Source organism: Falco biarmicus, chromosome 2 (assembly GCF_023638135.1).
Source record: "Falco biarmicus isolate bFalBia1 chromosome 2, bFalBia1.pri, whole genome shotgun sequence".
NCBI lineage: Eukaryota > Metazoa > Chordata > Aves > Falconiformes > Falconidae > Falco > Falco biarmicus.
The window spans coordinates 47,288,270-47,299,450 of NC_079289.1; the positions used below are offsets into that span (position 1 = coordinate 47,288,270).

The 11,181-nt window shown below is 40.8% G+C and overlaps 1 protein-coding gene across 8 annotated transcripts in view; it reads right to left on the reverse strand.

Annotated features, from left to right (window-relative positions):
- The window catches only part of RBM26 (RNA binding motif protein 26), a 74,557-nt gene extending 66,473 nt beyond the window's left edge, over window positions 1-8,084 (reverse strand). For 5 of the 8 annotated variants that reach the window (XR_008820453.1, XR_008820451.1, XR_008820452.1 and 2 more), the window contains exon 1: window positions 7,591-8,084. Coding sequence is in view for 5 of the 8 variants with exons in the window: in XM_056329874.1 (XP_056185849.1) it covers window positions 7,591-7,661 (71 nt within the window). In the remaining 3 variants the exon portion in view is untranslated. The remainder of the gene's footprint in view (window positions 1-7,590) is intronic. The other 3 variants (XM_056329875.1, XM_056329873.1, XM_056329876.1) reach the window with 1 other exon arrangement.
- Between the last annotated feature and the right edge of the window lie 3,097 nt (window positions 8,085-11,181).

Here is an 11,181-nt window from a genome sequence, read left to right on the forward strand (position 1 = left end):
CAGAGCTTATACTGATTTAGAAAGACTTTGCCAAAATAGCTAAAAGTAATTTAAAAAGGCAGATAAGCTAAACAAGCAAAATACCTCTGTACACAAATACTTCAGAAGAACCATTTTAAAGCATACTGAATAGAAGCATACAATAGGTATCTTTCAAACCTTGAGAGAGAATAAACACAAACTTTGAATACAGTATGCCGAGAACCTATTTTGCCAGGTTAGTGCCTAAGGACGTGTTTAAGCACCAGTACAAAAATACATATTCAAATGAAAGACAAAATATGCTGAGTATTTTAATATGAAAGGTATCAAAAGGGATGGCAGATCTGAAAGTCTCTGTTGGACTAAATACTCCACTATCAACTGAGAACTTTGGGCATGTCTCCTCAACAGGGCCCTGAACTCTCCACCAACCAAGTACCGAATATAAGGCCACTAGGAGTCCTGTTTGAATACTCACATCGACAGCAGAAAAACCCCACAAACCTGCTGAATTCTTCAACCAAGACAAGGAGGAAGAAATGCAAGGAAATAACAAACGGCAAGCAGACTCAAGAATGATTGTTGTGAAGGTGATCATGTATCTGAAGAAATCACATTTTTAAATAGCTGGTTAACATTGCCTATTGCACTCCAGCCTGACTTCCTCAAGTAATGTTTTCCAACATGACAAAGCACAGAATTAGGTTTCCTACACATATACCAAGCTGAAGCCTTTTAAAGTATGAACTCCTTAGCTTAAGGAAAGGTCTGAAATATCTAAACCCAAATGCTTTCATCACAGAAAAGTCCACATCTCTAGTGCCAAGTTCCTCATGCAGCAATTCAACATTTAATCTGTTCTTAACAAGCAAAGTAGCCACTGTGATCTGGAGCCTTAAAATAGTAATTATTTCTGGCAAATTTTTAAAGAAGTAGTATCTACAGTATTTGGTGCAGACCTGGTACAACGGTGCTGTACAATACAGACACCAGTTTAACAAGAGGACAATCCTTTAGTAAAAATCTCACTGGCACAGCAAAACAAACTGTAGCTTAAATTCACAGTTATTAGACAAAAACGCAAACATTACATAGAAAATTAACTTGTTTTTAAATTTTTTGGCAATATAGTTTGATTTACACTTTTCTACAAAAAAAAATAATCCAGTATTCCAAAGTCTACCCTCTGGTGAAAATGTTTAGAAAACATGTGTATTGCCCTTTGGGAATATCTGCATAAGTAGTGTTCAACTATAGGGTACCTAACCTTTTTACCTTTGGGGGGGGGGGGGGGGGGCGGGGTGAGAGGAAAAAAAACAATTCCCATCTGACAGTTTTCACAAAATGAACAGTTACTCAGAGGGGAAAAAAGTATTCTTCAGGGAGGGAGAGCAGGACAGAAAAGAAACCTATGAAGCTTCCTTGCAAAAAAACACTACTTGTTCATTTCAGATATATTTCATCGCCTTTATTTCAAACTGATGCCAAGACCCCAAATCTATACTTCACTTTGGACACAGCTAGCATGCACACACTACTTTAAGATGGTAAAAGAAACTACATGGGGCGGGGGGTGTCCTTCATTTTTTTAAATGAATGTACAGACCAGAAAGGTGTTGCAAGTGCTGAATCTAGTTCAACAGATTTAAGATACCACAATACACTGAAACCACAAAAGCATATCTGAAGCTCTCCACGCAGTGAATGGTTTTTGTAAAGGAAAGGACATACAAGTAAAGAAATAACACGTAGGTGCATGTTACTTGTACTCTGATCCTGAGACTTTACAACCTTAATTTCAATAGTTTTGTTGCCTAAAGATTAATATTTTTATTTCTCTAGAATAGTCCTCAGTTCTTGACATTAACCAAGGTGGACATAGTTATGTTTCAAGGCTGAGAGAAATACTTCGTACGTACGTTGTGTATTGGGCAGAGCAGCTAGTCTAATTTAAGCAGTTGTACCATTCTGTTGTGTTGCTACTTAAAACAACTACAACAGACCTATAAAAAGCTACAGTGTTCAATAAGTAAAATGAATGAGACTCACTCAGCAAGATCCAACTTCTATTTTGAGATACTAGTGTACATGAGAAGGACCACCCTTATAATACTTTTACTACTGTTAAAGAGTTAATGAAAGTAATAGAAATACATGGAGGAATGCAACAGCTTCCAGTGCTGTTATATAAGTTACTGATGTCATTACAACAGTTCAAATTATCAAGATACCCAGATCTGACACGTTCATACAGCTGCAGCCAGTAACTGGCAGCTTAAAATGCCACCTCTAAATTCAAGACAGCTCTCAATAAGGCAAAACAGCTGTCAGCTTGCTGGTTGTCCAATACACATTCAATGCAGAAAGCAAAAAAAATCATAATGTCTATATGACTTGTGATACAGTCAAGGGGTTTGTTCAGTTTTGCTGCTGATGTTCAGCACAAGAACAAGAAAGGTTTCCTGTGACAGGAATAATTTTCTCTTTATTTTCTGCTTTCAACTACAGCTTGAAATACCAACATTTTAATTCTATAAGAGTATGTTTTACACAGAAGCTTAGCAGTATCAGCACTTAAGTTAGGAACTTCAGTTTCTCAAGTACAACAGCTCTCCATGAGTCAGGTGAACAAACTATCAAGTTTCATAACAGAGAAGACTAACTTCATTTAGTGTTAAGACAGTGACATACCAATGGCCTGTATTTGTGTTTTATTTACCTTAGTTATAAATAGCTTAATGTAAAGTGTTAACAGAGTATGTAAATTTAAGAGAAACATCTATTGTTCTGAACTTCTTAGGAAGTTTCATGGGAAAGGAGTAAAACACAGTGGACCGATGAGTGTTATTCGTAGGCTAGTATGCCACATGTATGTGGAAAGGAATGCCAAAGTTTTAGATTTTAGTTTATTTCTATTCTTTCAGTATTTTGGCTTATTAAAATATTCCCTACACCACTGTTAAGCCCTTTTTTATTCACTACCTTTCTTAAGTAACCGGCTAAAAGTAACTAACCAGTACAGTATTAACAATTGAGCAAAGATGCAAACAGCCAAACAGTATATGATGAGATTTAACAAAGAAAGGTTTATAAGTATGACAAACAAAAATAGAACAGTGAAGACTTAACTGAACACCAGAGCATACTGACTTGACTGCCATAAAATATCCCCATGATAAATATACTCAAAATATTCTTTAAGCATTTTGGATTTTATTCCCTCTGATTTAAGTAGTTACAACATCATGATCACTTACAGGGTTAACCAATGCAAAAAAATCTTGCCATACTAACGAGGTATGCCTAAATACTGCATAAACATTGGTTTAGATTATTTTTTCATCTTCCTTGCAAGTCTGATTTAGTACGTGAACTAACCTTCATGAAAACATAAATGCAGCAAAGTGGAAAAAATTAGATATGGGAGATTTAATGAAGCTGTAAATAAAATTCAGTGGGCCAGCAGCAGATTTTAATTAAATTTATTTTACACAAAGTAATTAAAAACAAGAAATTTTCCACTGTAAAGAATTAGGGCAAGAGGGAGAACATTACAATCTCTTACAAGGCAAAATGATTAAGTGCAGCATTAGTACAAAAGAGCTATTTTTTTTTCCACAGGTAGAGATTCAAAGAAACTCAAGAAAAAAAAATGACAAAGACATCCCTACTTGGAACTCTGCCAAGCCAGATCCTGATATTCCAGCAAGGGTTACATACACAGTTTATACAGGACCTGGAATGGACTTGCAGAAAAGAATCCATCACAACAGATATGGCTCAGTGAGGACCTTGTTAGTACTAATTTAGTAAGTGACAGACATAAGGTTATAGTCCAAGTTTAATATTATTTCCTAACACTTTACAGGAGCCATGCCATGGACAAGAAAGTGTGTAACACTTTTAGCCACGCATACTGCTGTTTGCAAGCAACGAAGACGACTGTTGATAAATGTCCTTTTAGACAAAGGCAAAGATGTCCTTTACAGAGTCGACTGGAGTTGAACATACACAGTAGTTCTACTCAAATACAGAGGAACCACAGCACACAAAAAAATACTCTTGCCACTTTGTTTACACTGGCACTACATTAACATAGCTGTATCCGTTAACGGTTCTGTGTGCATATTTAGTAATTCTCCGCGCACGAAACTGAGCTGCTTAAAGAGTTATTTCCAAAACCGTAAAAGCAGCTTCTCTTTGGAGGACAGTAGAAAGTTACTAGAGAACTACCACCTCTTAAGCAAAGCTGGACAGCGTAAATGCTCCAGCATGGTAGCATTTGCAGTTTCTGCCTCACTGCAACAAGACCAAACTCAGATAAGGACTGTTTGTATGGAGGATCACCAAAGCTTTGCCAAAGGCCTTAGAGTAGTCCAAATCAAACAAACAAAAAACCCCAACAACCTACCACAAACAAAAAATTCCAAAACTTAAGTCCTCCAGCATCCCTCTCCTCCAAACATTCTTGTCTATGAACTGTATTTCCCAGGGGCACCATGTGAAAGCAATCCAACAACTTAATGTTGGTTCATACAATTACACAACACACTTGTTTCATTACACTAACAAGTCAGCATGCTGTAAATTAGTTTAAAGATAAAACTTCATGATAAAATCAAACAATCTTTATGGATATTGCCATCTTCAAGCTCTAAAACATTGTTTCAGAAGTACACGTTATGGCCTTTGGAACAAGCTATACATCCTGATTAAAACCTGCTAACTACTTGGAAATGGACAACTTCGAAAATAAAGTATCTTTAATTACTGAGCTCTAGATAACTAGCACATAAATATAGACCTATATAAGTCTATAGAATTTATTTGTCTTCTTAAATGCACTTCTCCCCTTAAAACTACCAAGACAACTCCTCCATAATGATCTAATACAGTGGTGTCTTTCTCAGTCTAGTCAGGAAATTCAGCTGCCTATTTTGCAGCTAAAGGTTTCTGAAAGAGCTAAGAGATTAAAAAAAAAAATGCCAAGTATTTTTGTTTCATTGAAAGGAAAAGACAAGTCAAAAATTATCTTCAAACTATGGTAACACCTCCAGATAACCAGCACCTATGGCCCCATTGTACTAGTACTGCACCAAAAGCAGTTATTTCTTTAGAAGTAACTGCACACTAAAACTTTCATACATCCTGAAGCTAAGGCTGTAGGCACACATTTCAGATAGCTGAGATCAGAAGCAGCTCCAAGAGTATCTGACTGCTAGGAAATGACAATACTTCTCCACCAATTCCAACATTTAATGGAATAATGCAGTTACACAGGGCACTGTGAAAAACTGAATGACAACTTAATTTAACTGTCTCTGCTGGCTTATTTCCTCCCAAAGGTAAAAATTCAGAGAACTCAACATCCTCCAGGTCAGCAATTCCCTACCCAATGACACATTTTTCCAGCACAACCACTACATTTGAACTGCTCACACACCACATTTAACAGAAACATGTTGGTCCTTTTAGTGCTAAAAAGCAGAAAATTGCACTTACCACAAAAGCTGAAAATCCCGATTTCACCCTTGAACTGCTGACTATCACTAGCAGATAACACAGTTCAATATTGAAACAAATAGAGAAACATGGAATAACCTGAGTTTGCTACCAGTGTAAGATGTTACTACTACAGATCACTAACGAACCCAGCTTGAAAGGAAAGACTTATGAACCATACTGACCTCCAGCTAAATTGTATCTGGCAAACTTTTGATACTTCTTACATTATGAACAGAAACTTTTATTATTCACTGGTGAAAGTTAAAACTTCAGCTCCTGATTCATAATACTCTAGAAAGAGCAGGAAAACTGTAAAAATTAGTTTTTGATACAGATCTGCAAAATCCAAAGAACCTAACCTATTTACTTAATAAAGGGATTTTGAAGTCAGCTGAAGCCCTCCTGTAAATGCCACTAGTGGATTTCCAGTTTCAGATTCCACACAACTTAAAAATGGTCCTTGCAAGCTGTTTGAAGCGAATATATCAATCTTCAGCTGCTAACCAACTGAGACTTAAGTGTGCATGACTTACTTCAAATTACCAACATGTATTCTGGAAATGATTTTCCAAAGTTAAATATTGTCTGTTCCAAGCTTCCTGACAAGCACACTAAATACTGGTAGTGAACTCCTGATTGCCATTAACAGAATACTCATGCAAAAAACTATCCAGAGAATAACAGGGAGCATTCTGCACGAGAGGACTAGCTGGATCTATTACCACAGAACACAAAGCACTTTGGTATTCTATTACCAAATAAAAAATAAGATAGTATTACCTTACCAATGTGCTCTGTTATACTACTATTACCTTACATTGACCCAAGAGAAAGATTAATTCACCTTCCCAAAACTACACCTTTAGAAGAAGATGCATTTCTTGTTGCAAATAAAATAATCCTACCACAGTCTTAAGGGTCAAACCTTTTATGTAAAGGCACTCTGTCATTTGCTGTAGGCCTAATTCAAAATCCACTGAAATTAAGTTTAAGACTCATCTATTTCAGGGTGGTTTGGATTAGGCCCTATGGAAAAAAGCGTGCACACCCCCCTCAAACAAGTTTCGCTTAAAAATGTCCCAGTTTTTTATAACTGTTTCAAGTCATTTCAGCATAAGTGATACAAACTATACACATACATACATATACATAACTAATGGCTACCAAAGCCATAAAGCAGACTCCCCCCCCCCACATTTGATAGCGGAGTAAAATTGACTGTGGCCAAACACCTCAGAAGCAAAGTTAATGCTACAATTAATTTTTAAGTTCTAGTTCTACTGACTCAAATCAAGCTCGGGCAATTTAATTCAGACATGTTAAAATGGAGTTTCAGAATGACAAGTGCACGCTTTGCTCTAAAACGTCTGTAGACACCATACTTCCAGAAGATGGAAACCTTGAAAACCAAGTTCACATCTCAGTTCCACTAAAACATTACTCAGAGAAGGAAGACACTGACTATTTGCAGAAGACTCCCAATTACTCACATGAATGTTATACTTAGAGGCCAAGCAGGTATTCACAAATAGGCAAATTATTCTCTGGGGCTCCTACTCCCAACCGCTCTGCTGATGCAATTTTTATTTGGGGAGAGGGAAACAAGAGTGCATCAAATATTCTAAACAACCGAGAATACGTGTGATGAGTCTATGGAAAGCGCTACTGGGAAGATCCCAGGATCCTGGAAAACATACCAATGGCACCAGAGCTCTCTCAGAGAACATCACTGGACAGGCGGCAGGCAGTGATTATTAACTTGGCCTGCGCGGGGGGACCACTGAGCTGCACACGCAGGCACATTATCTCCCGCTTACCCTGGGCTACAAAGGGAAGGACGAAGGCGGTCGCTAGGGGGGGAAGCTGCATTCTCCGGAGAAAGACGGTCCTACCTCCCAGCCGAGGACGCCGCCGGGAGAACGGGGGAACGACGCAGCTCCCTCACAGCGGGCCGGGGGAGAAGGGCGCCGGGAGGGCATCTCCCGGGATGCCCTCACGGGCCTCTCCGGCAGCGCAGTCCCTCCCCTGAGGATCCCCGTCTTTTCCAGGGGAAGGTTTATTTTGTAGGGGGCGGGAGAAAGAGGAAGGGTCGCGGCTACTCACATGGGCTCCAAGGTTTTGCTGAGCCAGGATTTCAGCGCCTCGAAGTTTTCTATGATCATTTTAACCACCATTCAGAGCGGCCCGGGCCCCCCGCCTCCCCGGCAGCAGCAGCAACAACGGCGGCGGGGTCCGCGCCGCCCCGCCGGCCGGGACCCCGGCTCCCGCCGCACCTCCCCCCACCCGCCGAGACCGCGGCCGCCTCCCGGTTCGGCAGAGACCGCCTGGCAGGGCCGGAGGCCCAGCGCCACGAAGGGGGCGGACCCAGCCGAGCAACGGCTGCTCCCTGCGGGCCCCGCTCTCGCCGCTCCTTGGCCAGGAGCGCGGTCCGGCCGCTCCACAGTTCCCCCCCCCCACCTCAGCGGCGGGCGGAGGGCAGCGGGGGCGACGGGCCCCACAAGCGGCGGGCCCCGAGCGCGGCTCTGAAACGCACCACCCCCCTTCCCCTCAGCCGCAGAGCCAGACGGAGCAAGCGAGCAAGCAGGTAAAATGGCGGCGCCCCGCTGTCGCGAGATTTAGGAGTCTCGCGAGGACAGGAGGCGCGCGGGGGCTGCCGGGAGGCGGGGCCGGGCGGGGCCGGCAGGGGAGGGCGGCGGTGCTGAGGCACGGGCGGTAGGGGCCGCCGTTCGGGCCCGGCCGGCAGCCAGAGGATATCGCCTGCCGGTGTGCTCGCCCGCCCGCCGTTCTCCCGAGAGGGAACAGCGTTCCCCCGGCCTCCCGGGCAGTCATAATAAAGAAACGCGCCCTGGAGAAGCGTAAAGGGAGACACAGCGAGTGCTCCCTCCCGCGTGGCTCAAACTCACACAAGTGTTTGCCAAAATAAAAATAAATATAGTTTATTTAAAAAAAGATCGGAGTAAAAAATTTCGCCGAAGACTTGGGAGCTGGCCTGTGTACTCTGGAAGTAGGGGCGGTATGGGGCGCTGCGGTGGGCACCAGCCCACACGCGGTGGTTCCCTGGCAGGGTCAGGCCCAGCAAGGAGCGGAGCCCAGAGACAGTGGGGGTGCCAGGGCTGGCCCCCAAAAACCTGGTGCCCACCAGTGCGGGGCCTTCCCATGAAAAGTTAACATATGCCACTGCTTTTGCCAGTACTCTAGATTAACTCAGTGCTGAAGGAAAATGTCCACAGTGGATGTACCTCAGTTGGTTTGGTGGGTTTGTGAAAGACCGGTGTCTTACCTGAGCTCCCAAGTGAGGGGTTTTGCACAGTCGATCAACAAAGGCGAGTATTTCAAGGAAATGGTTCACCCTGCCTTTCTTGGGGAAGAGTGGATGACTCTCCAACTGCCTGCCTGGTTTTCTCAGAGAGGAACTTCAGGTGATTAATTTATATTAGCCAGCAACCATGGTCCTGGCTGACCTCCTGATTCATGAGCGTCCTGAGCTCCTACGTTTGTCATGCAGAGTCGGGATACAGCAGAAGGAGGCTTAGAGAACTGGGGTGAAGGTGAGAAGATGTGTTTGGGTATGAGGTAGGATGTCTGCCTCTTTTCCCAGCATGGGAATGCCTTCAAGGTCTGTCCGAGCTTCATCTTTTCCATGGGAACCCACCACTAGTACTTACTGCTGTTTGAAAAATCTCAGCTTTACTTTGCTGCATCTGTAATGGAGCAAGGGTCATTGGCAATTGTTATTTTGAGCAAGGGTTATTTGCAATCTTCTGTGCCACCAAGAAGCACTTGACTTGAGCAGAGAGACAGTCAAGAAATACAGTATCTGAAACAGCTAAATAAGAGCTGGAGGAGGCTAAGGCTGCCTGCACGCAATTATCTGTGGCTTGATTATCATCCCTGAAAGTTTGTTGAAAACTGGAGGGTGTAGCAAGCCAACCAAATAAATTCCTAGCTTAGTAGGTACTTCAGTGAGGACTTCCCAATTACAAGATATACTTCAGTTTCCTTGCATAGTGGAGAGTGAATAGCAAAATCACCAGAGCCTGAAATTCTCTGGAGACTGTTCCATAGCCATCCAAAACATCCTTGGCTCACAGTCACCAACTGGTAACTTAACCCTCCCTGAACATGTAAAAAGGGTCACTAAGCTTGGGATTCTCATGGGTCTTTGAAGGGGCAGACACATAGAAATTAGGCATTGTGATAAGAATCTAAATTTGTTTTTGGATCTAGCCCTTAATCCTTTGCAAAAAAGTGGAAACAATTCAGGCAAGCACTGTGTTGGTCCACTTCACTCTCATCTTTTTAACTACTTTTGATCCTTGAGTATACAATGGCCAGCAAGACAACACAGCCTCTAAAGCTTTCCCCACCTAAAATGCATGGATATAATAATGGTAGCAAATTCTGTGTTTGACTTTTCATTTTCTACAATGCTTTCCAGCCATTCAGAAGCACAGCACTGTAAGTAAATGAAATCTGTGATCAGGAAAAGGATTTCACAAATACATTTTATGCACTTGTCTATATGCAGTAATATTTGAACGTTACTGTTGATAGAAGTATGCTGTTGTCACACTTCTATGCTGATATTCAGAGTAACTAAAGTAAATAAATAAATGCTGACATACCCAGTTCTAGAGTTTGCAGACTTGAAATCTTAAGGCCTTATAAATATTTAGATTCTGTATTTTCAGTAGTGACTGAAGCGGTCTGTATCATCTTTCAGGAGATTTTCATTTAATTTCACAGCAGGAATTAGAGGAGTAGAAAGTAAATTTTTTTATTAGTTCTGAAGAAACCATTTCCTCTGAAATATAAAGGTGCTGTTATACAGAAGATTATTTTTATTTAAGACACAACATCTTTAGGTTCTTAATAACAATTTAAAAAACACAAAATAAGGAATAGTCTTTACTTAAATCAAAATTCAGTCACACATGAAATCAGTACTTTAACTGAAAAAAATCCTGAAGATCATATTTCATTTAATGCAACATAATGGAGAATCTGTGCAAAGGGTCAAAGTAATTATTAACTTCTACAATGTCATATTTCTGTGAGACAAATAAATTCCTATTTCCCTTGTAGCTGTTCAGTGTAAAATTCATGAACTGGGAAAGGGAAAATAAAATACATGCTGATTTTTATCCTTACCTGTACATTTAAAGCCTTGAAGAAGATAGTAAGAAAAAACCCAAATGTTTTAAAAGATTGCATAGCAGCAAAAGAAGAATTGAGCATGCTCTTCTTAGATTTCAACAATTTAACACCTTCATTTAAAAAAACAGCTCCTGCTGCTAAATGATAGTGATATTCTGTATCGTGTATGTGATCTATGAACACCAAACATTTAATAGGAACTAAATAATATAAATCTCAAAAATACAAGAATAGACATATATATTCTGTGGATTAATATAAAAAGTGCATTTTAGCATCAGTAGTCTTAAAATATAAATAAATTGTTATGTTAATAAAGAAATAAAAATCTAATTCCCTTATTTATTCATGCATCAGATTTACAGATTCCTAACAGCCCTTTTGGCTTATAAAAAGTTTGCTAAGTTCTTCGGAGTAGTACAGGTGCTTTCATATAGTAACTCCCAAAGTTCATAGGTTTGGTGTGCGCTTGGTTTATGGTTGTCTTATCAACTCAATTTAGTGACCTTTGACATCTAAAAATAATGGCTTGTATTT